Consider the following 17,086-nt stretch of genomic DNA (forward strand, 5'->3'; position numbering starts at 1 on the left):
AAAATTGACAAATATAAATTGTATATATTTAAGGTGTACAATGTGATATTTTGATACACATATATGCTGTGAATTGATAACCACAATCAAGCTAATTAATCTATCTACCACCTCACATAGTTACCTTTTTTTTTGTTATGTGTGCTGAGAACACTTAAGATCTACTCTCGGAGCAAATTTCAAGTATACAATACATTGTTATTAACTGTGGTCACCAAGCTGCACATTAGATCTCTAGAACTTTTTCCTCTTATAGCTGAAAGTTTGTAGCTTTTTAGTAAGTTTTGAAACTGGATGGTGAAAGGTCTACTTTGTTTTTGTTTCTCAAAATTGTTTTGCTTATTTTAGTTCCTTTGCATTTCCATATAGATTTTAGGATCATATTGTCAATTTTTATAAAAATTCCTGCTGGGCTTTCCAGGAGATTGAGTTAACTCTGTAGATGAGCAGGAGGAGAATTGCCATCCTAACAATATTGAATCCTCCAATCTATGAAGATGCAATGTTTCTCCATTTATTTATTACAGACGTTTAAAAATTTCTCTTAGTATTTTGTAGTTTTCAGCGTATGGGTCTTTTGCCTTTTTTGTTAAATGTATTCCTAATTATTTATCTTTTATGATGCTGTTGTAAATAAAATAGTTTTCTTAATTTCATGTTCAGATTGTTATTGGTATGTAGATATAAAATTGATTGTTGTATATTGCTGTCCTATGCTTGGTAACTTTTTTATTCTAGTAGTTTTTTTGTAGTTAGAACAAATTAACAAATTTGGCAAAATTGCTGGACACAAAATTAACATGTAAAAATCACTTGTATTTTTGTATGCTAACAAAGAGTCCTAAAAGGAAATTAAGAAAATTCCATTTACAGTAGTAGAATAAGACTAAAATATTTAAGACTAAACTTAACCAAGCAGGCCAAAAACTTGTACACTGAAAACTGCAAAATGTTGTTGGAAGAAGTTAAAAAAAGACACAAATAAATGAAAAGACATCCCCAGCTCATGGATTCAAAGACAATATTGTTAAGATGTCAATACTACTCAAAGACTGTAGAGTCAGTATAGTCCCTATCATAATCCAGTTGTGTTTTTTTCAGAAATGTAAAAATCTTTTCTAAAATTTCATATGTAATCTAAAGGGAACTCTTTGTCAGCCTAGCTAAAATTTTTTATCAATTTTGTAGATCTTTTGAATGACTGAACATTTATTCTATTGTTTTATCAGTTTTCTGTTTTCAGTCTTAGTGGTTTCTGCTTTGATTGTTTTCTTCTGATTGCTTTGGGTTTAATTTGCTCTTCTTTTCCTAGTTTCTTAAGGTTGGAAGCTTAGTATCTTAATTTGAGACACTTTTCTTTCTCTTTTTCTTTTTCTTTCTTTTCTCTTTTTTTCTGGAGACAGGGTCTCACTTTGTTGCCTGGTTAGAGTGCAGTGGCATTATCCTATTATAGCTCACTGCAACCTCAAACTCCTGAGTTAACATTTTTTCTTTTTTAGTATAAGCATCTTACATTATAAAACTTCCCCTAAGTACTGTTACAGTATCCCATAACTTTTGATATGTTCCCATTTTCTTTTCATTCAATTCCATTTAAAAAATGTATTTAGTAATTTTTCTTTTGAATCATGGATTATTTAGAAATATGTAGTTTAATTTTCAAATACTTGAGGATTTCCCAAATTTCTTTGTTACTGATTTCTAATTTAATTCCATTGTGGTTGGACAATTATGCTTTGAACGATTTTATTCTTTAAAGGTTAAGATGTGCTTTATGGGTTCGCATATGGTTTGTGTGTTAGACAATGTCTGTGCTTATTAAGAAGGTGTATTCTGCTATTGTTCATGGAGTGTTCTCTAAATGTTGTTAGGTCAAATTGGTTGACATGGTTGTTCAAGTCTTCTTGTTAATATTCAGTCTAGTTGTTCCATCCATTGTTCAGAGTTGAATATTGGAATATCCAATTTTATTGTTCAAAACTCCGTTTCTTTTAGTTCTGTTAGTTTTAATGTGTTTTGGGACTGCATTGTAGTATTGTAGACATATATGTTGTATCTTCCTTTAGTATTTCCTCCTTTATCATGAAATACCACTCATTTTCTCTAGTAATATTTCTTGTCTTAAAGTGTATTTTGTCTTGTATTAATATAGCTGCTATAGTTCTTTTATGGTTACTACTTGTGACATATCTTTTTCCATCCTTTTATTTTCAAACTATTTATGACTTTGAATCTGAAGTCTTGCTCTTACAGAAAGCATGTACTTGGCTCTTGCTATTTTTTTCCAATCTATTGTGATAATGTCTGCCTTTTGATTGGATTGTTTAGTCCATTCACATTTAATGTGATAATTGATATGTTTGGGTTTACATCTGTTGTTTTCCTTCCTATGTATTTTATGTCTTCTTTTGTTTACACATTACTCCTTCAATTACTCTGATTTCTTAATTATACTTTTTGAGTTATTTTACTAATGATTGTTCTTTTGATTACAATGTGCTTCATACTGCAGTATGCTTACAGGCTTAATTCTGATAAAATACAGGAAATTTTCCATCTTATTTTCATTATTTAATGTGGTAAAATGTACATAACATATACCATTTTAGCCATTTTTAAGTGTGCAATTCTCCTGTGTTAAGTACATTCACATTGTCATGCAGCCATTAACACCATCCATTATCCAGGACTTTTTCATGTTCCCAGACTGAAATTCTGTACCCAATAAATAATTCTCCATTTCCCTGTCCCCTCAGCCCCTGGCAACCACCATTCTATTTTCTGTCTTTATGAATCTGACTACTTTAAGTACTTCGTACAAGTGGAATCACAATATTTGTCCTTTTATGGTTGGCTTGTTGCACTTAGCATGTGTCTTCGAGGTTTATTTATGCTGTAGCAGGTGTCAGAATTTCCTTCCTTCTTGAGGCTGAATGATATACCACATTTTCTTTATCCATTCATCTGTCTATGGACACCTGTGTTGCTACTACCTTTTGGCTATTGCAAATAATGTTTCTGTGTACATGGGTATACACGTATCTGAATCCCTGCTTTACTTCTTTTGGGTGCATACCTAGAGGAAGAATTGCTGCTTCCTTTGGTGATTTTATGGGTTTTTATTTTTTGAGAAATTGCTTTTTTTTAAAAAAAAGGAATTTCCATATACCGTTTTCCACAGGGCTACACCATTTTACATACAGGATACACAAGTGTCCCAATTTCACCACATTTTTGCCAGCACCTGTTTTCTGTTGTTTTGATGATAACCATTTTAATGGATTCAAAGTGGTAACTCCTGGTTTTGATTTGCATTTCTCTAACGACAGTTGATGATGAGTATCTTTACATGTGCTTTAAGTCATTTGTATGTCGTCTTTGGAGGAATGTGTAAGTTCTTTGCCTATTTTTTGATTGGGTTGTTATAGTTGCTGAGTTGTAGAAGTTGTTTACATATTCTGAATATCAGTCCCTCATCAGATGTGTGATTTGCAAACACCACATAACGATGTTTCCAATGGTGGTCACATGAAATTATAATAGAGCTAAAAAAATTCCTGTCACCTAGTGACATTGTGACTTACCATTGTGGTACAATTGCTTACAGTATTCACTGTAATAACCTGCTGTATAGGTTTGTAGCCTAGGAGGAAAAGGTTATACCATAGAGCCAAGGTGTATAGTAGGCTAGGTTTGTGTAAGTACACTCTGTGATGTTTACATGATGACAAAATTGCCTAGTGATGCATTTGTCCGAACTTATCCCCTGTTATTAAGTGATGCATGATTGTATTTCCTTCCATTCTGTTGGTTACATTTTTATTATGTTGGTAGTGGCCCTTGGTGCACAAAAGTTTTAAGAGTTTATTTCTGAACTTTGCATTCTGTTCTTTTGGTCTGTATGTCTGTCCTTATGCTGGTACCACAATGTTTTGATTGCTATAGCTTTGTAGTAAGTTTTGAAATCAGGAAATGTGAGATGTCCAACTTTGTTCTTTTTCAAGATTGTTTTGGCTATTTGAGGACTCTTGGGAATCCATATAAATTTTAGGATAGACTTTTCTGTTTTTCTGCCAAAAATGCTTTTAGGATTTTGATAGGACTTGCAATAATTCTGCAGATTGCTTTGGGTAGTATTGACATCTTAACAACATTAAATCTTCCAATCCATGAATAAGAGATGTCTTTTTAAATATTGGTCTCATCTTTAATTTTATTCAAGATGTTCTGCAATTTTCATTGTACAAGTCTTTTGTCTCCTTAGTTTAGCCCTAAGTGCTTTATTCTTTCTGGTGTCATTGTGCATGGAATTGTTTTTTAAATATCCTTTTAGGATTGTTCAATTGTTAGGGTATAGAAATGCAGCTGATTTTTGTGTGTTGATTTTGTATCCTGCTGTTTTCCTGAATTCATTCATTACAGCAGTTTGTTTTGTGAAATGTTTTAGAGTATTTGTACATATAAGGTCATGTTCTCTGCAAACAGCTATACATATTTATTTCCAATTTGGATGCCTTTTATTTCTTTTTCTTACTAACTACTCTGGCTAGGACTTTAGCTGCTGTGTCGAGTAGAAGCGATGAGGTCGTCCTTATTTCTGAACCTAGAGGAAAAGCTCTCAGTCTTTCACCATTGAGTATAATGTTGGTTATAGGTTTTTCATATATGGTCTTTGTTACATTGAAGCAGTTTTGTCTTATTAATAGTTTGTTTACTTTTCTTTAATAATGAAAAGGGTGTTGAATTTTGTCAAATGCTTTTTCTGAATCACTTAAGATGGTTATTTATTGATGGATAACTTAGATTGATTCTTTATCCTGCTGTTGTGACTAGTGCTACAGTAAACATGGGGGTGCAGGTATCCCTTTGATATACATATTTCCTTTCTTTTCGATAAATACCCAAAAGTGGGATTGCTAGATCCTGTAGTACTTCTGTTTTTAGTTTTATGAGAAATGTCCATACTGTTTTCAATAATGGCTGTACAAATTTACATTCCCACCAATAGTGTATAAGTGTTACTTTTTCTGCATCCTCATTGACACCTGTTATTTAAAAAAAAAATTCTTTTTGAGACAGGGTCTTGCTCTGTCACCCAGGCTGGAGTGCAGTTCACTGCAATTTCAAACATCTGGGCTCAAGTAATCCTCCTGCCTCAGCCTCCCCAATAGCTAGAAGTACAGATGCATGCTCTGCTAATTAAAAAAAAAAAAAAAATTGTAGAGACAAGGTGTTGCTATGTTGCCCAGACTGGTCTTAAATTCTTGGTTTCAAGGGGTCTTACTGCCTTCACCTCCTGACATGCTGAGATTACAGGTGTGAGCCACTGTGCTGAACCTGATTTTTTTTTGTTTTTTTTTTTTAAATTGCCATTCTAACTGGGGTAAACTGATATCTCATTGTGGTTTTGATTTGCATTTCCCTGATGATTAGTGATGGTGAGCATTTTTTTGTATTCCTGTTGTCCATTTGTAACTATCCTTTTAAAAAATGTCTATTCATATCCTTTGCCCACTTTTTAGTGGGATTACTTGCTATTTTCTTTTACTGTAGAGTTTATTGAATTCTTTGAATATTCTGAATATTACTCCCTTGTTGGGTGAATAGTTTGTGGGGAAATATTTTCTCCCATTCAAGAGGTTGTCTCTCTAGTCTGTTGATTGTTTTCTTTGCTTAGCAGATCCTTTGTAGTTTAATATAGTCTTGTGTCTATTTGTGTTTTTGTTGCCTATGCTTTTGAGAGCTTTGCCATAAAATCTTTTAAACCATTGAGTTGATTTTTTTATATGGTGAGAGATATCATTCTTCATTTCATTCTTCTACATATGGATAACCAATTTTCCTAGCAGCATTTATTGAAGAGGGTGTCCTTTCCTAATGTATGTTCTTGGCGACTTTGTTGAAAATAAGTTGGCTGTAAGTACGTGAATTTATTTCTGGGTTCTCTATTCTGTTCCATTGGTCTACATGTCTGTTTTTATGCCAGTACCATGCTATTGTGGTTTCTATGGCCTTTTAATGTATTTTGAAGTCAGGTAGGATGATGGCTCCAGCTTTGTTCTTTTTCCTCAGGATTTTTGTGGCTGGTCAGCCTTTTTTCCTATACCATGTAAACTTTAAGATTTTTTTTTTTTTATTTCTGTGACGAATGACGTAAGCATTTTGATAGGGATTGCATTGAATCTGTAGATCTTTTTGGGTAGTATGGTCATTTTAACTATTAATTCCTCTGATCCATGAGTGTGGGATATCTTTCCATCTGTGTCCTCTTCAGTTTCTTTTCATCTGTGTTTTGTAATTTTCTTTTTAGAGGTCTTTCACCTCTTTGGTTAAATTAATCCTGGGTATTTTATGTATTTATTTATTTTTTTTGTATCTAATGTAACTGGAATTGCCTTCTTCATTTCTTTTTCAGCTAGTTTATCACTGAGGTATAGAAATACTACTGGTTTTTGTACACTGGTTTTGTATCCTGCGACTTTACTGAATTTATCAGATCTAAGAGTCTCTTGTCTGGGAGAGACTTTCTTTCTCCTTCATTTATAAGGGATAACTTTGCTGTATATACTTGACTGGCAGTATTTTTTTTTTTTCTTTTAGCTCTTTGACTATATCATCCTATTCTCTCCTGGCCTGTAAGGTTTCTGCAGAGACATCCGCTATTAGTCTGATGGTGGTTGCCTTATAAGTGATTAGACACTTTCCTCTTGCTATTTTTAGAATTTGCTCTTTTTCTTTGACTTTGACAGTTTGACTTTAATGTATCAGGAAGAACTTTTTGAATTGTATCTGTTTGGGGAATCTCTGAGCTTCCTATTTCTGGATGTCTAAATCTCTAGCTCACTTTGGGAATTTTTCATCTGTTATTTTGTTAAATAGATTTTCTGTCCCTTTGGTTTTTTTTTCATCCTCTGAAACACCAATAATTTGAATACTAGGTCACTTTATGGTGTCCCATATGTCACAAAGGCTTTGTTCATTTTCATTTATTCTTTTTTTGTCTGACTGGGTTATTTCAAAACACCTTTCTTAAACTTCTGACATTCTCTCTTTTGCTTGATCTTGTTTATTGTTGAAGCTCTCAGATGTATTTTTTATTTTACTCAATGAATTCTTCAGTGCCAGGATTTCTGTTTGGTTCTTTTTTTTATGAATTTCTCATTCATATCCCAAGTAGTTTTTCTGATTTCTTTGTATTGTTTATCTTTGTTCTTTTTTTTGTCTCACTGAGCTTCTTTAATATTATTATTTTGAATGCTTTTTCTGGCATTTCATAAGTTTTATTTTTGTTGGAGTCTGTTGCTAGAGAATTATTGTATTCCTTTGGCCATGTCGTATTTTCTTACTTTTTCATGTTTCTCTGTCCTTAGGTTGATACCTGTGCATTTGGTATAATGGTTGTTTCTTTCAATTATTTGGTTAGATTTTGTAAAGGAAACCATTTCTTGAATGGGTTTCTATGGTGTTGGTAGGTGGGGCCCTTTGGTTTTGATTCTGGGTACGTGCGGTAGTGTAATCGCTGCATTATTTCTTCAGCTAGCGCCAGTGTTGTCTGTGATTTCCCCAATGGTTTAGGGTATGGTTGTTAGTGAAGGCTAAGGTGAGGTTTTGCTGGGGACTGGGATACCAAATGGGTCTCAGTGGTGGCAGTGGCAGGCCGAGTGTGCCTGTCCTTGCACCCTAGGGTGACATATGCAGGCACTGGTTTTAGTGGATCCAAGCAGGCAAATTCTTTGGACCCCAGGCAGCTTGCTCCAGTGCTGGCAGTGGCAGGGGTGGGCTCGGTGGGTAGCCTCAAGGACCTCTGGACAGCATGTGTGGTGTGAGTGCTGGCAGTAGTTGTAATGGTAGTGGCAGGCTGGGTGGGCCTGTCCTCAGGCCCTCAGGAGAAATGCACAGGTGCCCATGGTGGTAGACAAGACAGGGCCATCTCTATGCCTCTAGGCAATATTCTTGGGTACTGGGGAGGGGTGGGTTTGTGGTGCTAGGCCAGGAGGGTCTGTCTTCAAGCCCCCTAGTGGTGGGCAGGGGGTTGGTGATCCCAGGACCCCAAAGGAGTGCTCATGTGATGGCAGCAGTGGTGGCAGTGGGCAGAGGATGCCTGTCTTTTGGGCATGTGCAAGTGCACTGTAGCCCTACTGTTGGAGGAGATGGGGTTGCTGTCAGTGGCAGCAGCCTCAGACAGGAGGCTGGAGAGCACCTACTTTGGTCTGTGGTGGCCATGGCAGTGACATCAACATTGTGCTGGGAAAGCCTGTCCTCAGGGTGTGTGCAAGTATGCTGCATCCCTGTTGCTTGTAGGGGTGGGGTTGCTGTTGGTCGCAGCAGCCCCAGGCTGGCAGTATTCAGGCTCTGGGGAGGACACACTTCAGCTCCCTTTGTCCCAGGGACAGCTTTCCTGGTGCATTGCACTGTCCATTCCCTGGAGTGTAAGAAACTTTGTTGCTTAGGTGCTGGGGACCCTGCTGCTATGCTGGGTTCAACTGGCATCATGTCAGTGCAGCCCTCTGGGTGAACGTGAGGGATGACAGTGGGGTTCCAGGGATGTGGAGTTGCTGTTGGGCCCCAGGACAGAATGTAGTATGGAGGGATATGAACTCTCAAAATGGTGCTGTTCTGTAGCTACTTAGGTCTTGGAGGGTGGTAGAGATGTGGGATCCAGCGTGTACTCCCTCTCTGGAGCAGTGTCATCATGCAGTCTTTAGGAAGCTCCTTGTGTTAAACTCTGGGTCCATTCTCTTCTGGCTAGGATTACAGGAGTCTGCAGTGAGAATGTGGACTGCTGGGGATCTCTTATTTACCCTTTTTCTGCACTGGGGAGTCTTTCTGGGCTCCAGGCCAATCCTGGCTCCAAGCCAATCCCAGCTGAGCTTCATTCTTCTTTCTTGCCTTAGGTGCTACCTGTCACTTCTTTGTTGAATTCCAGTGTTCTCTTTTAGGTACTCTACTTGAAATGTGATCATCTACTCCCTGTTTTGGTTCTTTGTGGAGGAGGTGAGAGCCAGGTGACTCTAGTCAGCCATCTTGAAACCCCTCCCCTAGTTTTGCTTTTGTCGACTGTGCTTTTGAGATCTCATCCAAAAATATGCTTGCCCGTACCAATGTAATGAATCATTTCCTCTGTTTTCTTCTAGTAGTTGCATAGTTTTGGGTCTTATATTTAAGTCTTTAATCTGTTTTGCATTGAATTTTGTACATGATGAGGGATAAGAGTCTGATTTGCATTCTTTTGCATGTGGATGTGCAGTTTTTCCAGCACCATTTATTAAATAGACTGTCCTTTCCCCAATGTGTGTTCTTGGCACTTTTGTTGAAAATCAGTTGGCTCTTAGTGCATGGATTTCTTTTGGGGCTCTCTGTTCTGTTCCACTGGTTTATGTGTCTGTTTTTATGCCAGTACCATGTGGGTTTGGGTACTATAGCTTTATAGTATATTTTGCAGTCAGGTAGTATGATGCCACTAGCTTTGTTCTTTTTGCTCAAGATTGCTTTGAATATTCAGGGTCTTGTTGTACGGTTCCATGTGAATTTTAGGATTGCTGTGAGGAATATCATTGGTATTTTGATAGAGATTGCATTTAATTTGTGTAGATCATTTTGGGCACTTAAAATATGTAGATCACATGGGCACTTAAAAATATTAATTCTTCCAGTCCATGAACATGGACATCTGTTTAATTGTGTTTTCTTCAATTTCTTTCATTACTGCTTTATAGTTTTCATTGTGGAGATCTTTCACTGCCTTAAATTGAGTCCTGGGCATTTTTTATATCTATTATAAATGCGATTGTCTCAGTGATTTATTTTTCAGTTCACTATTAGTGTATAGAGACACTAGTGGCTTTTGTATGTTGATGTGGTATTCTTCATCTTTACTGGATTCCTTTATTCTAACAGTTTTTTGTTGGAGTCTTTAGGGTTTTCTGTATATAAGATCTGCAAGTAGGGATAATTTGTCTTTCTCCTTTACAATTAATTTCAATGTTTTTAATTCCTTTCTTGTGCCTAATTGCTCTGGCCAGGACGTCCAGTACAACTATGTTGAATAAAAGTGGTAAAAGTGGGCATCCTTGTCTCTTGTTCCAGAACTTAGAGGAAAAGCTTTCAACTTTTCCCTATTCAGTATGGTATTAATTATGGGTTTTCCATGAATGGCCTTTAGTTTGTTGAGGTACATTCCTTCTGTACTTTGTTGAGAGTTTCTATCATGAAGGGATGTTGAATTTTGTCAAATGTATTTTCTGCATCTGTTGAAATGATCATATGGTTTGTCCTTGATTCTATTCATAGATGTATCACATTGATTGATTCGTGTATGTTGAATCATCCTTGCATCCCTGAGATGACTCCCACTTGATCAGTGGGATGTATGATGATGAATTCTGATGATCAAGAACTCGTGTCAGGCTGGGCATGGTGGCTCATGCCTGTAATCCTAGCACTCTGGGAGGCCGAGGCAGGAGGATTGCTCGAGGTCAGGAGTTCGAGACCGAGACCCCATCTCTACTAAAAATAGAAAGAAATTATCTGGACAAGTAAAAATATATAGAAAACATTAACCGGGCATGGTGGCACATGCCTGTAGTCCCAGCTACTCAGGAGGCTGAGGCAGAAGGATTGCTTGAGCCCAGGAGTTTGAGGTTTCTGTGAGCTGGGCTGATGCCGTGGCACTCTAGCCAGGGTAAAAAGAGCCAAAAAAAAAAAGAACTCGTGTGTTGTTGAATTTGGTTTGCTAGTATTTTGTTGAGGATTTTTGCATCTGTGTTCATCAGGTGTTCATTTTTGTGAATGTTGATGTCCAGTTCTGGCACTATTTGAAAAGATTGTCTTCTCTCTGTTGTATTGCCTTTGTTTCTTTGTCAAAGATCAGTTGACTGTATTTATGTGTGTCTATTTCTGGGCTCTCTGTTGTGTTCCATTGATTGATTTGTTTATTCTTTTTCACCAATACCATACTCTTGATTACTTTAGCTTTATAGTAAGTTTTGGAGTCAGGTAGTGTTAGTCATCCAACAAGGTCTTCTCTTCCATTGTTGAATCTTGGTCTTTTGCCTCTATATGTAAATTTTAAAGTCAGTTTGCTGACATCCACAAGATAACTTGTTGGGATTTTTATTGATACTGTATTAAATCTAAATATCAAGTTGGGAAGAATTGACATCTTGACAATATTGAGTATTTCTGTCCATTAACACAGAATATGCCTTCACTTATATTGTTCCTCCTTGATATCTTTCTAGAACTTTTATTTTATTTTATTTTGAGACAGGTCTGTCTGTCTATTGCCCAGACTGGAGTGCAGTGGCCCAATCATAGCTCACTGTAACTCAAACTTGTGGGCTTAAACAATCCTCACACCTCAGCCTCCTGAGTAGCTAGGACTATAGGCATGTGCCACCATGCCCAGGTAATGTTTTTATTTTTTATAGAGACAGGCTCTCACTATGTTGCCCGGGCTGGTCTCGAACTCCTGGCCTCAAGCAATCCTCCTGCCTCAGCCTCCTAAAACACTGGAATTACAGGCGTGAGCCACTACATGTGGTCTTTCTTTACCTTTCATGGGAGTTTTATAATTTTCCTCATATAGAACTTATATATATATATATATTCTGTTATATTTATACCTAAGTATTTCATTTTAGAGAAGCAAATGTAGTTGGAAATGTGTTTTTAATTATAAATTCCACTTCTTTATTACAGATTTATAAGAAAATGATTGACCTTTGTATATTAACCTTGTATCCTGCAACCTTGCTATAGTAGCTTATTAGTTCTAGGAGTTTTTTATTGTTGTTACTGTTAATTCTTTCAGATTTTCTACATAGCTGGTCATGTTATCTGTGAATACAGTTTTATTTATTCTTTCCCAATCTGTATGCCTTTTATTTCATTTTCTTGTCTTATTGAATTAGCTAGGACTTCCACTACTGTGTTGAAAAGCATTGGTGAGTGGGGATATTCTCGTCATGTTTCTGATGTTAGTGGGAAAGCTTTGATTTTCTCAGTATTAATTATAATGTTAGCTGTGGGTTTTGTGTAGATATTCGTCATCAAGTTAAGAAAGTTCCCCTCTATTCCTAGTTTGCTAAGAGTTTTTATCATGAATGAGTTTTTGTCAAATGCTTTTTCTGTATTCATTGATATAATCATGTGATTTTCCTTCAGCCTGTTTATGTGATGGATTACATTAATTGATTTTCTAGCATTGAACCAGCCTTGCACATATGGGATATATCCTACGAGGTTGTGGTGTGTAATTCTTTTTATACACTGTAGGGTGTGATTTGCTAATATTTTGTTGAGAGTAGTTGTACCTATGTTCAAAAGAGATATTGGTCTGTAGTGTTCTTTTCATGTAATATCTTTGTCTGATTTTGGTATTAGGGTAATGCTCGACTCAAAATGAATTAGGGAGTATTCTTTCTGCTACTGTCTTCTGGAAGGTAATTGGTATAGTTGCTCCTTTAAATGGTTGATAGAATACACTTATGAACACATCTGGTCCTGGTTCTTTCTGTTTTAGAAAGTTATTAATTATTGAATCAATTTCTTTAATAGATGCCTAATTTTAGTAGATACAGGCCTAGATATATAGGTCTTTCTTTTTGGCTCTTTTTGATTGATTTGCTTGGATTGTTGAAAGCTATTGATCTAATATCAGGTTATATTGTCTTTTATTGTACTTTTAAAATATTTTTAGAGTACTCTCTAAATTACCTTAAATTTTATTTGTATATATTTTTATGAGATATTAATACAAATACAACTGTTTTCTTCCAGCCTAGTGTATTAATTGTAACCTACAAGGAGCCCGCAAAATCATCTGCTCAGTTTGGGCCCTACAAGCAAGCTGAATGGAGGCCAGATAGTACCATGATAGCTGTGTCAGTAAGTAGATTTCCTGCTTAATGATGTTTTTTTAAGAAATCATTATGTTGCATTTAAACTTCATTCTCTTAGATGACTTTTGATCATTAACACTCATGAGCATTTATCTTATTGTAATAGGACTTGTACTGTTTCTTCTATGCAGGTTACTCCTACTAAATCTTGTTGACTTCACTAAAAGTAGCACCTATATCCTTTTCTGTTTGCTTGTCTCACTTTCCTGTTTTGTTCTTGAAGTCTAATACAGTTTTTTAAAGCTTTCATCTATAGGCCGGGCGCGGTGGCTCACGCCTGTAATCCTAGCACTCTGGGAGGCCGAGGTGGGCGGATCGTTTGAGCTCAGGAGTTCCAGACCAGCCTGAGCAAGAGCGAGACCCCATCTCTACTAAAAATAGAAAGAAATTATATGGACAGCTAAAAAATATATATAGAAAAAATTAGCCGGGCATGGTGGTGCATGCCTGTAGTCCCAGCTACTCGGGAGGCTGAGACAGGAGGATCGCTTGAGCTCAGGAGTTTGAGGTTGCTGTGAGCTAGGCTGACGCCACGGCACTCTAGCCTGGGCAACAGAGTGAGACTCTGTCTCAAAAAAAAAAAAAAAGCTTTCATCTATATTTACATGGTATTATTTTTTTAAAAAAATACATTGCCACACTAGAAAAAAATTTTTTTTCCTTGGGGCCATGGTGTTTCATTATGAAAATAGAATAAAAAATTCAAAAACAAAATGATCCTTTCTAGTTTAATGAAAAATTTGGTATTTTTTGTTGTCTTCTGTGTATGAGTTGTATGCAACTTGAAAAATAGTTCATACGGCTCCCAAGGTAAAGAGATGTGTGAGTTACATGTGCTTCACGAAGCTCCAGGCTCAAAACTAGCATGCATTAAATACAACTCACATGACAGTTAATGTGTTAAAGACAGGATCTCACTCTGTTGCCTGGGCTAAAGTGCAGTGGCGCAATCATAGCTCACTGCAACCTAAAACTCATGGGCTCAAGTGATCCTCCTGCCTCAGCCTCTTGAGTAGCTGGGACTGCTGGTGCATGCCACCATGCCTGGCTACTATTTTTTATTTTTTTTAGAGATGGGGTCTCACTATGTTGCCTAGGCTGGTCTTGAACTCCTGGCCTCAAGCAGTTTGCCCAGGTTGGCCTCCCAAAGTGGTAGGATTACAGACATTAGCCTCACATGGTATTCTTGAATTTATATTTTAAGTTCTGACCTCCGTTCCAAAGGATATCCCACAGAATAATAAACTTTGTTTGCTTATGCACACTAAAGTCTTACATCCATTTGGATCTATTTCTGCCTTTCTCTTCTGTTCTGTTATATGTGCCTACATGTGGTTAATTTCACCTTTTCAATTCATGTTTTATCACTGTCTAGGGTTGTCATTATCAGCTACTTTGTTTTTAGCAATAATAGTATACATATTATAACATTTACTGAACATTTGCTATGTAAGTACTATTGTGATCAGTTCACATAGATCATCTCATTTCATTTTTAGATTAGTGCTTTGAAGTAGATACTATTATCCTTCATAATAGATGAGTAAATTTGGGATCTGAAAAATTGTCTTATCTAAGGTTACACAGTGTATGCTAGGGAGATAAGATATAACTTAGCTACTCAGATTCCATTTTCAGTATTCTTAACAATTAGCCTAACTTATCTCTCTGCTTTCAGGCTCTTACTAGTCTGTGTTATATAATGCTGACTAGGTTAATCATCTGAAAATGTTCTACATGGTCAAAAATACTGAGTAGTTCTGCACTCCCTGTAGCAGGAGTTAGCAGACTATGGACCATATACCAAATCTACCCCGCTGCCTGTTTATGTATGGACCATGAAATAGGAATACTTTTTACATATTTAAATGATCAAAACAAAGAGTAATAATATTTTGTTATACTTGAAAATGACATATTTAAATTTCAGTGTCTATAAATAAAGTTTTATTGGGGCATGACAATGCTCACTATTTGTGTATTGTCTGTGACACAACAGTAGATTGAGTTGAGTAGTTCTGACAGCTTCCATATGTGGTGACCGCATTGCTTTACTCTTCTGTTAAGTGCATTATAAATTATAGCAACATAATTATAACTTCATAGCATCTGAAGTGTACACATATTGCCATTCTGTGACATTTTATATTATTTTTTGTTACCAGTATATACTCACGTCAAAGAACAAAAGAAGAAAAAAAAAGACTTTCAATGTTAAAGCACATTGCAATGTGTACTATTTTTTATTGAATTGATGGCAGAATATTGTGTTTATGATGCAGTGACACTGCAGGTATGCCAAAAGAATATAAATTGACATTACCAGACTAAGCGCTCATAGTATTCCCAATTTATACTTTTTTCCCTCTTCATACTTTTTTCTTTTGCTTCTCAGACTGCATAATTTCAAAAGTCTTATCTTCAAGTTCACTGATCCTTTTTTCTGTGTGCTCAGATTTGCTCACATATGTTGAATCCCTCTAGTGTATTTTTCATTTTAGTTATTATGCTTTTTATTTCCATAGTTTGTTGTTTCTTTTCCTAATTTTTCTCTTTTATTGATTTTCTCATTTTATTTAGACATTGTTTTCCTGATTTTTTCCATGTTTTTCTTTAGCTCATTTAACATATTTAAGATGATTTAATGTCTTTGATTAATAATTCAAATTCTTCTTCCTCAAGAATAGTTTCTGCCATGTTCTTTATTTCCTGTGAATGGGCCATACTTTTCTGTTTTTTGTTATGTTTTGTAATTTTTATTTGAGAACTGGACTTTCTGAGTATTATGTTATGGTGACTTTGAAATCTAATTCTTCTGGCCCTCAGAGGCTGCTAGTTTTTGCTTCTCGATTGCTGAAGAGTTCCTTTTGTGATTTTTGCCAAACTATTTTTGCAAAGTGTGTACTAATTCTTGTATATGGTCTTTGAAGTTTCTCTTTTGTTGTCTCTGTTGCCAGCCAATCACCTGATTAAGGTTTCCTTAAATGTCTTGCTTCCAAGAGAGGAGGAAAAAATAGGTCCTGTCTCTAAAATTCCCTCTTGGCCCAGAAACCACTTTAGCCATCTGTGTGGGTACCAGCCCCTCAGCAATCAAAAGTAGAAATTAGAACCTGCAGGCTGGGCGCAGTAGCTTATGCCTGTAATCCTAGCACTTTGGGAGCCTGAGGCAGGAGGATCAGAATATATTAAGCCCAAGCGTTTGAGATTGCAGTGAGCTATGATAACACCATATAGGCAACAAAGTGGGACCCAGTCGCAGATGACAAAAATGGGGAGGGGAAGTAGTATAGAACTGAGCTAAAGTGAGTTGCACTGAAGAAACATGGATCTCTTTAAACAAAGTTTGAGTACACAACAAAAAGAAACATCCCAAGGTCAATACTGTTATTAACAGTTGCCGCCATTTTATGTATTTATTTACATAAGGAAAAATTATAAACTGGGTTACATCTGAACTATTGTAAATGTAAATTATAAAGTGGGTTACATCTGAACATCTAAATTATTTGCTGTCAAAAGTTTTGTGGATTTGAAAAACAAGATACATTTATTCTCTCACTTCTTTAGCATTATGAGTCTTTGTATATTCCAGGCAGTATGTAATCAGTGAGGAATGAATTTGAGGGAAAAAAAATTGTCTTGAATCGTATAGTATGCTTTCCATTTTCTCTAAGAATGTCTTTGTCTTCATTTTTTTGAAGGATATTTTTGCTATGTGTAGATATTAAGGGTTGCATTGATTTTCAACATTGATGGTATCTCTGCTATTTATTTGGCTTATGGGGTCCCTGCCATTTGCTTGGAAGTTTAAGCAATGAGTATAAAGTTACAAAAAAAATTTACTTGAACCATATGATGAATTCCATTTTGCTTGTCTAAAGATGTCTTTAAGTTGCATTCATTTCTGAAGCATATTTTCAAGAGGTATAGAATTCCGGATTGGCAGTTACTTGTTTAAGATGATCCCATTGTTTTCAGCCTTATGTTTTTTATTGTTCCTATTGAGAAGTCAGTGAATGATCTTATTGTTGATTGTTGGCCTTTTGAAAGTAATATAACCTTTTTTTTTTTTTTTTAACTTTTTTAAACTGCCTTTGAGATTTTTCTCTTTGTCTTTGGTTTTCAGAATTTAGCTGTGATGTGCTAAGGTGTGGTTTTCTTTGTACTGATTCTGCTTGGGGTTC

At 36.0% G+C, this 17,086-nt stretch overlaps 1 protein-coding gene across 3 annotated transcripts in view; it reads left to right on the forward strand.

Moving 5' to 3' along the window:
- RIC1 (RIC1 homolog, RAB6A GEF complex partner 1) overlaps positions 1-17,086 on the forward strand; it is a 115,293-nt gene that overhangs the window by 5,065 nt on the left and 93,142 nt on the right. For all 3 annotated transcript variants that reach the window (XM_069476462.1, XM_069476464.1, XM_069476463.1), the window contains exon 2: positions 12,781-12,888. In XM_069476462.1, the coding sequence (XP_069332563.1) occupies positions 12,781-12,888 (108 nt within the window). The remainder of the gene's footprint in view (positions 1-12,780; positions 12,889-17,086) is intronic.

This window comes from Eulemur rufifrons, chromosome 7 (assembly GCF_041146395.1).
Source record: "Eulemur rufifrons isolate Redbay chromosome 7, OSU_ERuf_1, whole genome shotgun sequence".
In the NCBI taxonomy this organism is placed as follows: domain Eukaryota; kingdom Metazoa; phylum Chordata; class Mammalia; order Primates; family Lemuridae; genus Eulemur; species Eulemur rufifrons.